The sequence below is a fragment of the Felis catus genome, chromosome C1 (assembly GCF_018350175.1).
Source record: "Felis catus isolate Fca126 chromosome C1, F.catus_Fca126_mat1.0, whole genome shotgun sequence".
Taxonomy (NCBI): domain Eukaryota; kingdom Metazoa; phylum Chordata; class Mammalia; order Carnivora; family Felidae; genus Felis; species Felis catus.
In genome coordinates this window covers 20620082-20639217 of record NC_058375.1, presented here as the reverse complement: position 1 = coordinate 20639217, position 19136 = coordinate 20620082, and the positions used below count along the sequence as shown (strand labels likewise).

Below are 19136 nucleotides of genomic sequence, written 5' to 3'. Positions count from 1 at the left end.
TAAAGGCCCCAAGGGAGGTGATGGGGAAGGGCCCACAGCAGTAGTAATAGCCCCTTTGATACAGTGTTTTCCCTCTGAGGACATCCCTGGGCCTTCAATCCAGGCTGGGAGGGAAATGGTGTTGGGGGGGTGGGGGAGGAGTGTGCAGGCTGGAGAGAGGGTCATGAGGCCGGAAGTGAGAGCTGGGGCTGGCAGCCTGGCTCCCCTGGGGAGGCTGTGGGTGGGGGAGGGGGAGGCGGGCTGGGGAAGGGGTGGGGTGGTCACAGCCGCAGCGGGGGAGGGTGGGGCTGGGGACTCAAGGATGTGGGCTGGCGCTTCCCGGCACTGTGCACAGCAGGTTGGGGCCCCCAGCCCCCCTCCCAGCCTGTTGGTGTCCCCACGGGCAGGCTCAGACACACTGACCCAGAAGCAGACTGTCAGACAGAAGGACCCTTTTGACTTTGTTCACAGACATGGGATAGGTGGTGCCCTTGGGAGGGGTCCAAGAAAATGGCTGCCTGGGTGTGGTGAGGAGGGGAGCCAGCTGCTTCCCTCAGATCCTGGAGGCTGCAAGGGAGAGCAGTGGACAGAGTCAGGAGGTCTGGCAGGAGGACATGCCCAAAGGTCCTCACGGGTGGGTGGAACAGAAGCAACCACTGGAGAGGAGGTTTTCTCTTTTGCCAAGATCACACCCTTGGGCCCCAAGTGGGAGGTCTCCAGAGCAGGGAGGTTTGGTGAGCCCCACCCTCAGGAAGGGAGACATCTCAAAGACTCTCAGGGAGCCATGGGTCAACCATACTGTTGGAAATAGGACTTGGAGATTCCACAGTCTGAGCCCCTTCCCTCCTTTGTGAGGTTCTTACCCACAATCCTGCCTTCAAGACCAACAGTTGAGAGAGCCTGGCCTGGGAGGGGCCAGTCCACAGTCTACCACCAGTCATGGGAGAGAGTAGGACCCTGAGTGATGGAGTAGGCAGGGCAGGGAGGCGCAGCTGTGGCCTGGGAATTGCAAAGAGAAAAGGGACGGTGGACAGAGGGATGTTTTCTGTCTGGCTGGATAGGCGACAGAAGGGCTCTGTCCGTGCTCTTTTGTGGCCTTGGGCAAAGTCCCTTTCCCTCTTTGGATCTCAGTTTCCTCGTCTGTAAAATGGGAAGAGCACAAGGTGGCACTAGAACAGGGTACCCATGGGGGAGCTGATTAAAAATACAGATTCCCAGATGTCCCTTCAGACCCGTGAGTCAGACTCCCCTGGACCAGGGCCTGGGTATCTGGAATGTTACACAGCTCCCCAGGCCCAGGGTTTGGAAGCCAAATGGCTTGGCGATTTTAAGGTTCCTCCCAGCCTTAAATTAGACCACAGCTCTAGAAGAAGGAGTGGCTGAAGGACAGTTGCAGGAGCTTGGAGGGGAAGGAGACTTCGGACTTAGGGCAGAATTAGGAATCCTGCCACTTAAGCAGCTATGTGACATCAGGCAAGTTCTGCAACCACCACTCTGAGCCTGTTTCCTCTGTGACACAGGGATCGTAAACCATGGCTCCTGGGTTGCTGGGAAGATTCCATGGGTCATATGTGTGGAAGTGCTTTGTAGATTGCAAATCGCTGCCCACCGCAGGGGAGTGAAAGAATGTTCCTTTCCACACCATCCTGTCCCTGAGTTGGCTCTGCAGTGTTCCCGTGGGATGATAGCACTGGGCAGCAGCTGGTGGGAGTCTACATGTGTCTGTGGGGGGTCGACCCACGGGATCAGGTCAGAGCCAAACACTAAGGAGTGATCGGGGTCCAACTTTTAAGACCCTTCCCGTGGTCAGGGCCCTGAGTCTTCAGGCTCCCTTGGGAGTCAGACATGCCTGGATTTAAATCCCAGCTCTGCCCTGACCAGCTCAGGGAGTCAGTCGGTAAATATTTACGTAGCATCCGAAGCCCAGGCCCTGAGGTCAGGGGATACCGTGGTAAACAAGACGGATACAGTCCCTGCCCGTGAAGGGCCCACGCTCTGGGGGGAGACAACACCTAAAAGCCAGTCATACAAGTAATTGTTTGCAGTTGTGATAAATACTATGAAGGGGATGTGGAGACAACTCTGAGAGTAGGTAGCAGGGGCCAGACTGTGGCCAGAGGTGCGTGGGGCCGGTGGAGGGTCAGAGAGGGTCTGTCTGATAAAGGTGAGAGAGGGGTCAGACAATGGCCCTTTCCACATTCTTGTCTCTCACCCTCACTCCGCACCCTTCCTGGGTTCCACTTTTGGTCTGGAGAGGGGCGAGAGAGAGCTACATGGAAAAAGGCCGGGCTCATTGCTCTGTGTACCTCGTTCATTCATTCATAAGAAATAGTAAATATTTTTTGAAGCATGCCTGTGGGCCACGTGCTGATCCGGGTGTTGGATTTTGGAAGTGCCTTCGTGGTTCTCACCACCTTCCAGTAGATGGTTTCCTCACCTGTAAAAGAGGGGATGACAATCACACTGATCTCAGGTTTGCAGGGGGCTTAGATGAGATCACCCACAAAAAGTGCTTATTAGCCCATCGTCTGGCAACAGAGAAAGTATCCCCAGAGTGTGAGCTTTTATTGTTGTTGACTCCCTGGTATGATTGTTAAACCTCTGACCTGAGGCACTCTTCGCTTTTTCTTTGCAGCTCTTATCCCAGTAATAATTAAATCAGTTATGATTATGTGATCACTGTTTGTCTACCCGGTCTTTGTGCAAAGTAGGCACTCCATAAATAATGAGTATATGAATGAATGATGTGACTTCATCTCTGAGCCTCCATTTCTTCATCTGCAAAATGGGGTTATTAATAGCCCCTACCTCACAGGATTTGTATGAAGAATTAAATGAAACGATGCCTGGACAGCTTCCAGCCCAGCGCCTGGCGCGCAGTAGGTGCTCACTAAACCTGAGCTGCGGTGGTCCTTTCCAGGCGCTGTCCACGCCCCGAGGCCTGGGCTCAGGCCGAAGCTGCTCCCCAGCACCCCCAGCTGACAGCCAGCAACCGGCAGAGCCCCCAGGCACGGGGGCCCTCTCTCTCCCAGGTCAGCCGGGTGTGTGCACTGGAGGGAGCACCGAGGGAGCCGGGGGTGGTGTGCGGAGAAGACCGGGCCAGCGGGCAGCGGTTGGGCTGTGGCCACCAGACCATTCAGATCCTCTGTTGCCTGTCTTGTTGTCCACAGAGATCTCCAGTGTGACAGCCCAGGCGGCAGAGCCGAGGGTGAGTGGCCAGGCTTCTCCTGGAGTCCTGAGGATGGGGGCAAGAGGGAAGAGGTCATGCCCTTGATAGGATTTCCTGGCCCTCTGCGTAAGTTTGATCTGGAGTGGCCGCCCCAGTCTGCCGATGGGCTTCCCTCTCAAAGGCAGGCATCCTCTTCTCCCTGAGCCCATAGCCAGCGTCTGGAAGTGGGTGAGCTGTTACTTGGTAGAACTGGGACCCCTGAGGGGTTCATGGTGCATGGGGTAGTTTGGGAAGGGCTGGGAGTCAACGGGACGTTGGGCTTGAAGGGACTCATGGGAGAGGTGCAGGGGTTCACTGAGGACGTGGGAAGCTGAGAAGGTCTTGGGCATTGAGTGAGGGCTCTCTTGCCTGTCCTGCCCGGCAGGTCTTGGTCCCGGCTTCTCGCACCCTCATGTCAGCCCCGGCCCCGCCCGGCGGCCCGCGGAGGACAAGGTCAGGATGCGTGTGAAGCCCCAGGGCCTGGTGGTGACTTCCAGTGCCGTGTGCAGCTCTCCTGACTACCTCCGGGAGCCCAAGTACTACCCCGGCGGCCCCCCTACCCCACGGCCCTTGCTTCCTACCCGGCCCCCTGCCAGCCCACCCGACAAGGCCTTCGCCCACACCTTCTCCGAGAACCCACGCCCACCCCCACGCCGGGACCCCAGCACCCGGCGCCCACCAGTCCTTGCCAAGGGGGACGACCCGCTGCCCCCAAGGGCGGCCCGTCCCGTCTCACAGGCCCGCTGCCCCACACCCGCGGGAGACGGCAACAGCTCCCGACGTCGCTGGGACAACGGGCGGGTGAACCTGCGTCCAGTGGTGCAGCTGATTGACATCATGAAGGACCTGACGCGACTCTCCCAAGACCTGCAGCATAGCGGTGTGCACCTGGACTGCGGTGGCCTCCGACTCAGCCGCCCACCTGCCCCGCCCCCTGGTGACCTTCAGTACAGCTTCTTCTCCTCACCCAGCCTGGCCAACAGCATCCGCAGCCCTGAGGAGCGGGCCACCCCCCATGCTAAGTCCGAGAGGCCCAGCCACCCACTCTATGAGCCTGAGCCCGAGCCTAGGGACAGCCCCCAGCCTGGTCAAGGCCATAGTCCCGGAGCCACGGCCGCGGCCACCGGTCTGCCCCCAGAGCCTGAGCCAGACGGCCCTGATTACTCAGAACTTGCTGACGCCGACATCCTTAGCGAGCTGGCCTCCCTAACTTGCCCCGAGGCCCAGCTGCTGGAGGCCCAGGCCCTCGAGCCACCATCTCCTGAGCCAGAGCCTCAGCTCCTGGACCCCCAGCCCCGCTTCCTGGACCCACAGGCTCTAGAGCCGCTCGGGGAAGCTTTGGAGCTGCCACCCCTGCAACCTCTTGCTGATCCTCTGGGGCTGCCAGGCCTGGCTCTCCAGGCCCTGGATACCCTGCCCGACTCCCTGGAGTCGCAGCTGCTTGACCCTCAGGCACTTGACCCCCTGCCCAAGTTGCTTGATGTCCCTGGCCGCCGTCTGGAGCCTCAGCAGCCCCTGGGGCCCTGCCCACTGGCTGAGCCCTTGCGCCTGGACTTGTGCTCACCCCACGGCCCCCATGGGCCTGAGGGTCACCCCAAGTACGCCTTGCGGCGCACTGATAGGCCAAAGATCCTGTGTCGCCGGCGGAAAGCTGGACGGGGACGCAAGGCAGACGCTGGACCAGAGGGCCGCCTGCTGCCCCTGCCTATGCCCACAGGGCTGGCAGCTGCCCTGGCCGAGCCCCCGCCGCCGCCACCTCCACCACCTCCTGCCCTGCCGGGCCCGGGCCCAGTCCCAGAGCTGGAGCCAGAATCTTCCCAGACTCCAGTAGCCCCTACCCGCAAAGGGAAGTGCCGGGGTGTGCGGCGCATGGTGGTGAAGATGGCCAAAATACCTGTATCACTGGGGCGGCGGAACAAGACCACATACAAGGTGTCATCCTTGAGCAGCAGCCTCAGTGTGGAGGGCAAGGAGCTGGGCCTGCGCGTGTCAGCCGAGCCCACCCCGCTGCTGAAGATGAAGAACAATGGACGGAACGTGGTGGTGGTCTTCCCGCCCGGGGAGATGCCCATTATCCTTAAGCGTAAACGCGGCCGCCCTCCTAAGAACCTGCTTCTGGGTCCCGGCAAGCCCAAGGAGCCAGCGGTGGTAGCGGCTGAAGCGGCCACCGTGGCAGCAGCCACCATGGCCATGCCAGAGGTGAAGAAACGGCGGCGGCGGAAGCAGAAGCTGGCATCTCCCCAGCCATCCTACGCAGCAGACGCCAATGACAGTAAGGCCGAGTACTCTGACGTCCTCGCCAAGCTGGCCTTCCTGAACCGCCAGAGCCAGTGCGCTGGGCGGTGCTCACCCCCCCGCTGCTGGACACCCAGCGAGCCCGAGTCGGTACACCAGGCACCCGACACCCAGAGCATCTCCCACTTCCTGCACCGTGTGCAGGGCTTCCGACGGCGTGGTGGTAAAGCAGGCGGTTTCGGTGGCCGGGGTGGGGGCCATGCAGCCAAGGCAGCCCGATGCTCCTTCAGTGACTTCTTCGAGGGCATCGGCAAGAAAAAGAAAGTGGTGGCAGTGACAGCTGCTGGCGTTGGGGGTCCCAGCCTCACCGAATTGGGGCACCCACGCAAACGGGGCCGGGGGGAGGTGGACGCCATGACTGGGAAGCCCAAGCGCAAGAGGCGGTCCCGGAAGAACGGGACTCTGTTCCCAGAACAGGTGCCTAGTGGCCCAGGCTTTGGGGAGGCAGGCGCCGAGTGGGCCGGGGACAAGGGTGGCGGCTGGGCCCCTCACCATGGGCACCCAGGCGGGCAAGCCGGCCGAAACTGTGGGTTCCAGGGGACCGAGGCCCAGGCCTTTGCCTCCACTGGACTAGAGAGCGGGGCTTCAGGCCGCGGCAGCTACTACAGCACAGGTGCACCTGCGGGTCAGACCGAGCTCAGCCAGGAGCGCCAAAACCTCTTCACCGGCTATTTTCGCTCACTGCTCGATTCGGATGACTCCTCCGACCTCTTAGACTTTGCCCTCTCGGCCTCTCGCCCCGAGTCCCGGAAGGCATCAGGCACCTACGCAGGGCCCCCCACCAGCACCCTGCCCTCCCAGCGGGGCCTGGCCACCTTCCCCAGCCGGGGAGCCAAGGCCAGCCCAGTGGCTGTGGGCAGCAGCGGGGCTGGTGCGGACCCCTCCTTCCAGCCCGTCTTGCCCTCTCGCCAGACCTTCCCACCAGGCCGGGCAGCGAGCTATGGGATCACCCCGGCCACTTCAGACTGCCGGGCGGCCGAGACCTTCCCGAAACTGGCTCCCCCACCTTCAGCTGTGGCCCGCTCACCTACCACCCACCCACCCACCAACACCTACCCACCCCAGTATGGCGGCTACGGGGCTGGACAAAGCGTTTTTGCCCCGGCTAAGCCCTTTACGGGCCAGGACTGTGCTAACAGCAAGGACTGCAGCTTCGCCTACGGCAGCGGCAACAGCCTGCCTGCCTCTCCCAGCAGCGCCCACAGCGCCGGCTACGCCCCACCGCCTACTGGTGGCCCCTGCCTGCCACCCAGCAAGGCCTCCTTCTTCAACAGCTCTGAGGGGGCCCCCTTCTCTGGCTCAGCCCCCACACCCCTGCGCTGTGACAGCCGGGCCAGCACCGTCTCACCCGGCGGCTACATGGTACCCAAGGGCACCACCGCCTCTGCCACCTCTGCTGCCTCTGCCGCCTCCTCCTCCTCCTCCTCCTTCCAGCCCTCGCCTGAAAACTGTCGGCAGTTTGCGGGGGCTTCTCAGTGGCCTTTCCGGCAGGGCTATGGAGGCCTGGACTGGGCCTCGGAGGCCTTCAGTCAGCTCTACAATCCCGGTTTCGACTGCCACGTCAGCGAGCCCAACGTGATCCTGGACATCTCCAACTACACGCCGCAGAAGGTGAAGCAGCAGACGGCCGTGTCCGAGACCTTCTCCGAGTCATCCTCCGACAGCACCCAGTTCAATCAACCGGTCGGCGGCGGTTTTCGGCGGGCCAACAGCGAGGCCTCGAGCAGCGAGGGCCAGTCGAGCCTGTCCAGCCTGGAGAAACTAATGATGGACTGGAATGAGGCGTCCTCTGCCCCCGGCTACAACTGGAACCAGAGCGTCCTCTTCCAGAGCAGCTCCAAGCCGGGCCGTGGACGGCGGAAGAAGGTGGACCTGTTCGAGGCCTCACACCTGGGCTTTCCATCGTCCGCCTCGGCCACTGCCTCAGGCTACCCGTCCAAACGGAGCACCGGGCCCCGGCAACCACGAGGTGGACGGGGTGGTGGGGCCTGCTCGGCCAAGAAGGAGCGAGGCGGTGCAGCAGCCAAAGCCAAGTTCATCCCCAAGCCGCAGCCAGTCAACCCCCTGTTCCAGGACAGCCCGGACCTTGGCCTGGACTACTACAGTGGAGACAGCAGCATGTCGCCACTGCCGTCCCAGTCAAGGGCCTTTGGTGTGGGTGAGCGAGACCCTTGTGACTTCATGGGACCCTACTCCATGAACCCGTCCACCCCTTCTGACGGCACCTTCGGCCAAGGCTTCCACTGCGACTCGCCCAGCCTGGGTGCTCCTGAGTTAGACGGCAAGCATTTCCCGCCTCTGGCCCACCCACCCACGGTGTTTGATGCTGGCCTGCAGAAGGCGTACTCACCCACCTGCTCACCCACACTGGGCTTCAAGGAGGAGCTGCGGCCGCCACCCACAAAGCTGGCTGCCTGCGAGCCCCTCAAGCATGGGCTCCAGGGGGCCAGCCTGGGCCACGCAGCTGCAGCCCAGGCCCATCTTAGCTGTCGGGACCTGCCACTGGGCCAGCCCCACTATGACTCCCCCAGCTGCAAGGGCACAGCTTACTGGTACCCGCCAGGCTCAGCTGCCCGCAGCCCACCCTATGAAGGGAAGGTGGGTACGGGGCTGCTGGCTGACTTCCTGGGCAGGACGGAGGCCGCGTGCCTCAGTGCCCCACACCTGGCTAGCCCGCCGGCCACGCCCAAGGCCGACAAGGAGCCACTGGAGATGGCCCGGCCGCCTGGCCCACCCCGTGGCCCCGCTGCTGCCGCTGCTGGCTATGGCTGCCCACTCCTTAGTGACTTGACCCTGTCCCCTGTGCCGAGGGACTCGCTGCTGCCCCTGCAGGATACCGCCTACAGGTATCCAGGCTTTATGCCGCAGGCGCATCCCGGCCTGGGTGGGGGCCCCAAGAGCGGCTTCCTGGGGCCCATGGCGGAACCTCACCCTGAGGACACATTCACCGTCACCTCCCTGTAGTGCCAACTGAAGTGCCGACTGGACCTCGAGGTTTTGTTCCTGGGTGAGTCTGGGGATGCGGGTGGAGTGGGCGGAGGCCTGGGGGGTGGGAAGGATGAGGACGTTAGAGCTTGGACAAGGGGAAGAGGTACAGTGATGAGCAGCAAGGATTTAAGGACAAGCTCAGGGACCCGATAATAGGAAGTTGGGATTCAGGAAGGAGTCTGGGATTAGGTGTTGGGGACGGTCTTCAGGAAGGGATGGGGTGCTTGGGTGGGGAACCCAGCATGAGGCTTGGACGTTGAGTTACTGAAATGGTTGGAGAACCCTGGACTGGATGTGGCCATCTGGTTTGGTTCATCAAATGTTCATCTTCCTTGTCCAGGCCAGCTCCTAGGCGGGCACTGCCTGAGTCCCAGGAAATACCTACCACTTGACCTCTCACAAGGGAGGGCATGTGCAGGGCCCTGTGGGAGATGAGTGAAAGGTGAAGCAGGGTGATAATTAACTGCCAGGGCCCATCCAGGGTACGGCCCCTGCCAGCCTCCCACACTTCTCTAGGAGCTTCATTTAGTCCGAGATGCAGTCTGGCAGGGGTCAGGCCGAGGGTGTGGTCACTATGTCCTGGTCACACTCTGCGAGGGCTTTTCACAGAATGGCCTGAAGTGTCTTTCCTGGTCCCTCGGGGTGCACCCAGAGATTATTTGTCAATATCTTCGACCTGAGGTGGGCTCAGAGTGGTCAGAGGCAGGCGGGCTAGGGATCCAGGAGTGGAGAAAGGTTGCCGGGATCCTGCTGTGCCTGACAACCCGCACCCAGTGGGTCTGTCCCCAGGCGGGATATTTCCTGACCAGTCCCTTTCCGGAAGCCGAATGCTTTTCCAAGAGTTCTGCTAAATTTCGCTAGATGTTTAGGCACCGTGTCCTCATTAGGTGGAGTCAAAAATTTTAGTATTCTTAAGATTTTGTTTAAGAAAAGGAAAATAAACGAGGGGGAAATGCCTCCAAAATGGTAAAAAGAGACAGGGTTGGAAGAGTCATTTTCTTGAAGCACAACCAGCTCCAGAAAGACAGCCACAGCTGGTCCATCAGATCTTCACTGTTTGGACAACAGACCCGTCACCGAAGTGGCTCAGATGTGGTAGGTGGTGGGGAAGGGGGCTGGGGGCCTGTCTCAGCCCTTCACCCTCCACCTCTGCTGCCACCGCAGCCTCCTGGGAGTGTCTCTTCCTGGAGGAGGAATAGCAGGGCTCCTGGAAAGTCCCATCCCTGCTCTGGGGAGGCCATTCGAGGCCAGGGTGACTCAGGGTCCTGAAGTTGTGTCAGTGGAAACTTATTATCCCCTTTCTGCCTGACCCCACGTCCCTTGGTGCCCAGAGGTGGCAAAGGGCAGCACGTGGGAGTCAGGCGGCCTGGAGAAGGACCGTTCCCCAATTGGCCATCAACTTGCTGTATGCCCTTGACCACGCTTTTACTCCCTCCAGCTCTGGGCCTCTGTTTCCCCATCTGTTCAAGAAATTTGACTTTGATCATCTTTTAGGTGTTCCAACTCTGCATGGCATAGACAGTGGACCAACCTTTTTTTTTTTTTTTTTTTTTTTTTTTTTTTTTTTTTGGCAGCATAGTTTCCTCCTAATGAAGCCAGGCCAAGATTAAAATGGCCTTCCATTCCCCATGCGTCTCACTGCAAGCAGCAGTGCTGCAGATCTGAAGCAGGCCAGGGAGAAGCTGCTTAGGGTTTAAAATGTCAAACTCTTGATCCTTCTCACTGGAGGGGAGATGTCTCATGGATAATCCAGAAATGTGAAATAATCCAAAAACCGTTCCTCCTGGGCTCTGGGTGGGAAAATAAATGAATGTGGGGGCTGGGTGTTTGAGCAGGTCACAGCTCAGTGAGATACATAATGGAGCCATCCAGTGAGGCCTGAACACAGGAGGAACTGGGATGCCATCCAGCCCCACATTCTGGCCACGCTCCCTACTCAGGGCTGGGAGTTGACAGCACTGTCCTCAGACTGATGCATTCAGTTGCTCCAGAGACATCTGTCCAGCACCCACTGTGACCCAGGCATTGGGAGGGGGCACCACAGTGAACACCACAGAGGAGGTCCTGGTCCTCAGGGGACTTCCAGTTTAGAACGAAGGACATTTGATAATCATTTGGTAACGATTGCTGTACAAAGGACTGCAAAAGAGGAAAAGGTAGGAGGCCGTGGGAGCCTGCAGCAGGCTGACCAGATCCTGAAGCTGATGCCTGAAGGGGCATCAGCTAGACAGGGAGTGGGAAGAACATTCTGGGCAGGGGAAACAGCGATGGGTAAAGCCCTGGGGTAGAAAGGAGCTCAGATTTGAAAAACTAATAGGAGGACAGTAACACTGACTGAGCAGGCAGGGCAGGCAGGGCATTGGAAGGAGTTTGAACTATATTCCAAGACCAGTGGGAACCATTGAGGAGTTCTCCGCTAGAAGGCTCCCCCCACCTCAGCCCCCCCCCCCCCCAACGAGCAAGTATCAGAAGTAGTGGTTCAGCTCAGCCTCACATCTTGAGCCCCTCGATGCCCGTCCCAGTACCAGGCATAGGGGAAGCAAAGCAGACATGGCTCCTGTCCTCAGAGCTCAGCATCCACCCCAGGAAGCTAAAACCAGTACCTGGTGGAAAGTGGCAGGTGCCCAGACGTAGGGAGAAACAAAGCTTATGTACCGGGAAGGTGGGTGTTAGGGTCAGAAGTCATCTTTCAGAACTTCTGGTAAAAAAAGGGACACATATCTGTGCTGGGGCCTTCATGCAATGCTGCCTCGCTGACCCTTCACAGCAGGCCAGGAAATGGTTGCACCCTCCCCCTGGCACCCCATCAGAGAATCGAGGAAGCAGGTGCAGCTCTGAACCTTGCCAGGGTATCCACAGTTAGTGAATGGTGTAGTCAGGATTTGAACTCAGTATTGCTTCCCCAGAACCTGGGTACCCTGCCATGCCACTCCCCCTCCAGCCCATGCCACTGACTCACCATCCACCAAATGACAGATTGGACACTCCCTACAAATGTTTCTGGGTCTGACATTTTAAATGGATTTTGAGGTTCTATGGAAGCATTTGAACTTGACCTTGAAAAATAGGCAGGATTTGGACAGCCAGAGACTTGGGGGGGGGGAGGGCATTCCAGGCAGAGGGAACTGTGGGCAAGGGGAGGTCACACCCCACTGTGAGTTAGAAGAGGAAAGCTCAGGGGAACCAGAGTTGGAAATGTGGGACCCCCTTGGTCAGAGAACTGAGCTGGTGGGACAGAGAGGGAAGGGGTAGGGGGTGGGGAGCGCTTGGGCCCCATCTCCAGTCCCTTAGATGGAAAGCAGAGCCAGGGAGACTGACTCCACACTGGGCCCTCATGACTGAAGATCAGCCCTTCCTAGACCCTGGGGATGGGGATGGGGATGGGATCAGGAAGGGCCCTCCAAGGTGCTCAGGAATGTCAAGTCCCCCTGTCCTCCCTATTCCCTCTCAGGCCTGGACCTGAGGCCAAGAGAAATGTCACAGGTCTTCCAAGGTTACACCAGCCTGGGGCCTGACCAGAGCAGGAAGCAGTTTCCAACCAAGGCCACTAAGCCAGCCAGGGTCAGGAGGCATGCCCGGACCTGGGCCAGGCCCCGGCTGCTCTGTGCTTTGTCTCTCTGTGTCTTGAAACCTCAAGAGGTCGCTTGATCTTGCCTCTGGCTCTGAGCAAGAAGCCCTCACGACTGGGGTCAGCCATCTCTCCCCGGCCTCTTGTGGGCTCTTTTTCACACTGTCCTCCCTCCCATCCTATTTCTTGCCTCTCGCACAGCCATTTTCAGGCCAGGCCTTCTCATTCTGAGCCCTCATTTCCTGGAAATATAATCTCTCTGTGAACATGCCCTCTCATGCTCCTCCTCCCCCATTTCCCCACATCCCTGTGGACCCGGAAGAACCTGAGGGGGTGAGGCCCTGAAACGGGAGGATCGTGGCAAGGAGCATGCGTGTAGGTGCAGACCAGCCTCTGTGCAGGGCCTGGTTCCATCCCTTACCAGTTATGTGACCTGGTGAGTCACATCACCTTGCTGCATATCTTGTAGAATTAATGAGATTACCCCTGAAGCCCTTAGCCCGGTCCCTGGCACACAACAGGCACGTAGCCAGTGGTTGGTAAATGAGTGGATAAATGCCTCCCACCAGCTGAATTCTGTCACCCAGTCTATGTGACACACACACACACACCTCTGACCCTTTCCTCCTTGCTCTGGACTTTATAGCCAGGCTTCCTTCACCTGCTGTCCCTGCTGTCTCCTAGGAAGGATTTTGTATCTAGTGTGGGTTTGGGGCCTTTGGTGGGAGGCTGTGAAACAAACACCACCTAGCTTTTGGCCGATTCGTCCCTGGAGAGGGGAGTGGTGCAGAGACAAGGTAAGTCACAGGCTCCACCCCAAGGCCTCTGAAGCCTGATGGGCAACGGGACCCAGACTTCTAAATGACCCAGGTCAGCTAGACACGCTTCCCATGCGGTTCTTCGCACCAGTCCCCTCTCTCAGTGCAGATCATCTGAAAAAGATAGCCTTGTGACTTTGGAATACATCGTGGGTTTTTTTTCTCCCAGCAGATTTTCCATCTTTGTCGTCATGACTTTTGCTGCCATAGTGCCCTCTATGCTAGAGGGCAAGGGGACGTAGGTTAATTCTGTGTTCAACACACACGAGCCAGCCACACCTGCCCTGGGCCAGGTGTTGCATCTGGTGCTGAGGATACCACTGAACGAGACAAGCAATGTCCTGCCCTCATGGAGTTTACAGCCTATAAACAGGTGTTCATTGAAAGCCTCCATGTGGGCATCGCTCTCCAGGGCAAGGACTGAAATAGTCCCACCGGATATACCAGGGGCCGCCCTCCTGAACCATGAGCAGGGCGAGCAGCAAGAGCTTCCCGGAGGCAGAAAATGGGTCTTGAACAAATTTGAGGCTCCAGAAGCTGTAGCCTTGGGTCAGTGCAACCAGTGCCTGCCACATCTCTGCCCTAAGTCCTGCCCCCAGCCCGAGTGCATTCTCCCCTTTGTGGCCACCAAAGTGCTTGTTCAGCATTTCTGGATGCATGGTGTCTGGAGCCCCCTCCCCCCCCCCCCCAAATATTTACTGGATGAATTAATTCAAGTACATTTGCTCCTGTGACTCCGTTGCTTAACATCTTTTGATTGCATCCTCTCTCCAGTCTTACAAAAGAAAGGCCCAGCTACCTAGCCTGGTATTCCAGGTAGTCAGGTCTTTTTCGTCTCTGACCTCCTCACACACTCTCCCTTTCCAGCCCTAGAATGTGGAATTAGGAGGGAGCTTTCCAGGGCAGCCTTTCCCCAGGGTACCCTGTGCCTTTCCTCTGGCTGTCCCTGGCCTGGGCTGCCCTTTCCTGCCTACCATCCATCTCCCACCTGTCAGTTCCTATCTTTCATTCAGACATCACCTCCTCCAAGAAGTGTTCCAGGATCCTTCCCAGGCGCACTTAATCTCCAGCCTTTTATGCATCCATGACAGCCCTTCCTGGGAATGTCCTCCTTATCACGTCCTCATCGGCTCCTTTAGACTGGCTGCTCGTCTCTGTGCATGTTCCCTGCCTTCCGTGATGTCTCATCGTGCCTGGGACATTGTTTTTTGCCTTGAGTCAAAGAGGAGCATGTACAAAGCAAAACAAAACAAAAAACAAAGAGGAGCATGTAGACCATAGAGAATTGAGAGAGGGAAAGGTGAGCACTGGGAGTCGGTAGGAGACCATCTCTCTCCCCCTTGCTGTCCTCACATAGGTTCCTAAGACGGGGCAGGGGAGGGGTGTATGAATAAACCAGTCTGAACTCTGCAGGCTAACTAGGTTTTTGGAGTTCTCCAAGTACAACCCTGCCCAGTTTACAGACAAGGAGGGGGACTCGCCCAAAGACACAACAGCCACCCTAGCAGGAAGCATGGAATGACAGAGCCAGGAGGGGCCCTTGGGGATCACTCGGTCACGTGCCCAACATATACACATCACTAGTGCCCGCCTGCGGAGTCACCTCTGATCAGGAAGGCAGAGAGTACGGGTGTTGGGTATAGAGCCTCCTAGGACTGGTAAGCAGTGTGCAGCAGCAAGGTGGGAGATACACACAAGCTTGGTGGGTGACCATGGATACGAACCCTATTTGGTCGCCATAGCCTCCCCCTCTATGCCCAGCAGTAGAGGAAGTGGGGAAAGATCCCTAAGGAGAGAATGGCTGGCAGAGCCAGAATTTAAGGAGTGCCTATGGTCAGTAGCGGGACACAGATTTTGAAAAAAATGTTCTGGAGTGGGGAAGAGAGCCACACCCACACCCTATAGCCAGTCCATCCCGCCAGACTGTCTCCCATCTGTCAAGTGTGGTCTGAGCCCCAGGGAAGCAGTATCCTCTCTACATTTGAGGGACTCACCGGCCTGACTTTGCCTGAAGATGTGAGAGGGGTTGCCTTTGGGCAACTGTGGTTTGCCTCTGACCCCTTTTCTTTGGGGACTGAAGATCTCTTCCATTACCTATTCAACCCCCAATTTTACATAGAAACGGAAGCCCAGAGAGGGAAAGGGCTTGCCCTGGGTCACACAGCAAATCAGTCTCTCAAACTTCCATGCATTCTGTGTGCCTTCTGCTCCACTGCCTTGTTTGGTGTTGAGACCCCCTCCTGGGGGGCAGAGACCAGAAGGGGGGGGTTAGACCAGGGCTCACAGCCTGGCAGTTAGTGGGTGTGAATACATGTCTGCTGGTTGCTTAAACGAAAACACAAAACATGTGCTCCTTTGCGGGGAAGAGCAGCCTGGACAGCCTGATATCTGCATGATCTGCAGCACTGTGAATCCCTGCTCCGCTATCCCTCCGTGCTCCCAGTGCCAGCCCCTACTGACCGGCAGAGACCATTTCATGCCTTGGCGGAGCGCAAGGACTCAGTGGAACGTGGTTCTGCAGTTGTTCAGTATGGAGGCACTAAAAGGTTAAGTCTCATGAACAATGGCTGGTGTCCTGGGGCGCCAGGTGCATGCTGGCACTGGGGATGTAGAGGCACCACACACAGGTCTCTGCCCTGGAGGAGCGTGGAAGGGAATGACAAGTGCACCAGTAGCTATGGTAACAGGGTGGTCTAAGGAGGCGTCCTGGAGATGTGCAAGACCTGAGCTGGACCTTGACATGCTGATTGGACTTACACTGGTCGTCGCTCTGGCATTGGGTCGGCACATATTCTTGACGCCGGCATGTGCTGGGCGCTGCGCTCAGCAGTGAGTTGAAGAGCCATAGTCCCTCCTGCCAAAGCTGGGTTGGGTGCCCCCTCTGTGCTCCCTGAACCCACCCCCACCAACGGCTGCCTTTAGCACAGCCCCCATCTCCCGACATTTGTAAATTGCCTGCTTTGGGGGTCGGCTTTGCTTCAGTCTCTGCTCTGTGAGCCCCGCAAGGGCAGGGGCCAGATCCGTCTCCTCTGCTTTGTCCCCAGTGCCCAGCACAGGGCTGCCTGGCATGGCAGCATTAGTTTTGTTTTGTAGAAGTCAGGGTTCTACACGGCTACAGCATCCTCCCTTCTCCTCGCTCAGGAACCTCTGGTTTTGATTCTCTCCCCATCCCCCAGATTCTGGCCCAGTCCCGAAAGCTGGGGAGGGCAGAGGGAGGAGGAAGGTGAGACAGCGAGGGCTGAGCCGAGGGGTGAGAAAGCCTCCCTGCTGCCTGGCCGCCGGCACCACGGGAATGGTTCTGGCAGGAGCTGCCTGCTGGGCTGAGATCACCATGGAGACCTGGCTTGGAGAGGGTCACTGGCAGTGGCTAAGGGCCGGAGGGGGCGGGGGTGACAGGGATTTGTGCAGAGGCTCCCAGCCTGCCCCGGGGCCCTTAGGGGGAGCAGAGAAGACTGGGGTTTGGTATGGTCCACTTGCTGAGTGGCTTGGAGCAGCTGGTCCTGAATCTCCCCCTCACTTGTCACCCCAGCACACTATACCCGTCTCCCCAACGGCGGTTCCTCAGCTTGCCAGCTGTTCCTCAACTGCAGCAAGGCTGCCCTACAGATAGGTACCCCCAGGCCCCAGCTGAACCCACCCGTTCCCCCAGATACAGTAGTCCTGTGCCCTCGTGGATGCCCTGCTTATCCCTACAGCTGTTCCTGTTTGTCACCCTAACTGGAGAACTGACATCCATTCCCAGCAGCACCCCCTGGCCCAAGAGCTGCTCTCCCACCGTTCACCCTAGTTCTAACACAGCTGCCCCCTGACAGGCGCACCCCGTCCCCCTGCGGCTGATCCACCACCCTCCCTCACTGCAGGGGACCTGACGGCTTCACGGGCTGCAGCTCCTGCCCTTCCCCTCCCACCTCTGCTTGCTGCCTGCCTGGGTGATACACCGGGATGGGGGCTGCCCCAGCCTTGTGAGAGCCCACCTGGTTCCCCTGGCCCTGGGGGGAGTCCTGGCAAGTCCAGCCTCAGGACAAAAGTCTTCCCCAGGGCCGACTGCCCAGCAGACAGCAGCCGAGGCTGAGCAGAATTTAAATGTGGCCCTGTTGCGAAGGGAAGCCAAGAAAGGACAAGGGAGGAAAGGCTTTCTGTGGCCGCCTGTTTCCTGCAGGGGTGGGGGAGGGAGGACGGCCCGCTGAGGGGTCTTAGAAGGCAATTTTAGAACCCCCCATCCCTTATTTCTGCTGGGATGGGTCACTCACCAAGTGTGGGATGGGAATTTCAGGGCTCTGGGAGGAGGCCCCCAGAACTCAGGCTAACGACTGCCGGTCTTGAGAATAACCCAGCCCATCCCTGTCCTTCTGGGCATCTTCCCACTTAGCCCCAGCAAAACCTTGGGTTCTGAATGGGGAGGTCTGGAGAAGGCGTACTTCAGACCTCCAATGTCTAGTGATTGTAGAGACTGGGAACTTGGGAGTTTCTGAGCCTCAGGAGGGCGAGGGGTACAGCCAAACACTGATGGTATTGTGCTGGGCAATTTCTTTATTCCTTTATTCAGACAGACTTCCTCCTCACCTCGAGCCTCTGTAAGGAACAGAATAGCATTGGGGGGGGGGGGGGCTGAGAAAGGGTTGGAATTAGAAGAAACGAAAGTGCACGGGTATGCAGTTCACACCTGTGCTGTGCTCAAGCCCTGTCTTCCCCACCATGTCCTTCCTCAGAACAGAATTCCTAAACTCATTGCTGGACGAGGAAACTGAGGCTTGGGGCACCTAGCTGGCCCAGGTCCCAGGAAAATAATAACGACTTGTAATTAGGATCCTTTATTATGTTTTATGTACCAGGGTTAATCTACCTTAAACCACTGAATTCTCCCAGCAAACATATGGGCTGGTTTCATTATCCCCTTTTTTACAGATGAGCAAACTGAGGCTCATAGAGATTCACCGACTTGTACAACGTTATAGAGCTATCCGGTAGTAGTGCTAGCATTTGAACTTGGTTGTGTCTGACTCAGGAGCCCAAGTTCTTAACAAACTGCACTGCCTGGAGCCCTGACTCCTCTCCTTTACCTCTCAGTGGTACGGGCCTTAGATACGAACCTATTTTACAGATGGGGAAACTGAGTTCAGAGAAGGCCAGAAGCAGTCCATTGTCGCGGGGGGGGGGGGGGGGGGGTTACTCTTTGGAGTTTTCTGGGAGAAGGAACGATGTCATTAGCTTCTCCCAGGATGCTGGTAGGAAGTGGGTGGGGGGGTCCCACTCTTAACATCCCTGTTCTCAGAATTCCATGTCTGTGCCTACAGCTGACTTCTGCCTCTTTTGTGTTTCTTTGCAGCTTTCAGAAAACCAACGCCAAGACCCCTCCCAGCGTCCACATTGTCCTCCGGCAGGAGCGCCTGCCCCTCTGCCTCCCGCCCCACCCCCCGGTACCCCTTGCACTCCCACATCCCCCCACCTCTCCCTGCCCATCTCCTCCACGCAGAAGCCGAAGGTGAGCCCTTTCTGCACAAAACCAGCAATTGTAAATACTTTTTAAAAATGTACAAAACTTAAAAACAAAACACAGTTTTAGAAAAAGACAAAAAAAAAAGAGAGAGAGAGAGAGAGCGAGCGTGTGCAAGAGGTTGCGAGCGGGGCCCCGAGGTGTCCAGAGCCCCTGCAAGTATGCACTGAGAAATTTATCTACAGGTCGTTTGACAAAAATGAACAATATCCTATTTATTGTATATACTGTTTTATTATAAATCGTGGATTGTATATTGCATTCTGTAAACCTGCTGTGGTCCCGTGGTGTGCAAATTCGCATGGTAGGGGGGAGGGAGAAGAACCTCTTGCGGGAGCTTTTTTTTTTTTTCTTTCTTTCTTATTTTTCACTCTTTTGGGTTTTCTCTTCTGTTGTTGTTGTTGTTTTCTGTTTTGGCAGGACACACCCAAAGATCCAAGTTTGTATTAAAAAGAAATGAAAAAAAGCAAAAAAAAAAAAAAAAAAGCCACCTTGTGTCTTGTGAAAGGGGGTGAGTGAGGGTGGATGGAATGGAAGAGGCATGGCCGCGTTTTGTCAGGCACCGGTTCCCCAAAGTTGGAATACCTTCATGTGTCCCCTCCCTCTGAGTTCTCCCTTCTGCCTGGGATCAGAGTCAGCTTTGCATCTGGGAACCGCCCCCAGACCCCACTCCCGGATTACCGCCCAGGCCCTGGGTCTCCCTTGCCCCTGGGGTTCCCCAGCCAGCTCCATAGGGCTTCGTGGTCCCTGGTCCATGCATTATGTCCCAGACCCAGGCATTCTGCC

At 57.7% G+C, this 19136-nt stretch overlaps 1 protein-coding gene across 11 annotated transcripts in view; it reads left to right on the top strand.

Moving 5' to 3' along the window:
* The window catches only part of AHDC1 (AT-hook DNA binding motif containing 1), a 64363-nt gene extending 45743 nt beyond the window's left edge, over positions 1 to 18620 (top strand). For 10 of the 11 annotated variants that reach the window (XM_045035370.1, XM_023258366.2, XM_045035373.1 and 7 more), the window contains 4 exons: positions 2900 to 3011; positions 3150 to 3187; positions 3573 to 8489; positions 18183 to 18620. In XM_045035370.1, the coding sequence (XP_044891305.1) occupies positions 3647 to 8446 (4800 nt within the window). In that variant the 5' untranslated portion in view covers positions 2900 to 3011; positions 3150 to 3187; positions 3573 to 3646 and the 3' untranslated portion in view covers positions 8447 to 8489; positions 18183 to 18620. Of the gene's footprint in view, positions 1 to 2794; positions 3012 to 3149; positions 3188 to 3572; positions 8490 to 18182 lie in introns of all 11 variants that reach the window. The other variant, XM_045035371.1, reaches the window with a different exon arrangement.
* The last annotated feature ends 516 nt before the right edge of the window (positions 18621 to 19136 follow it).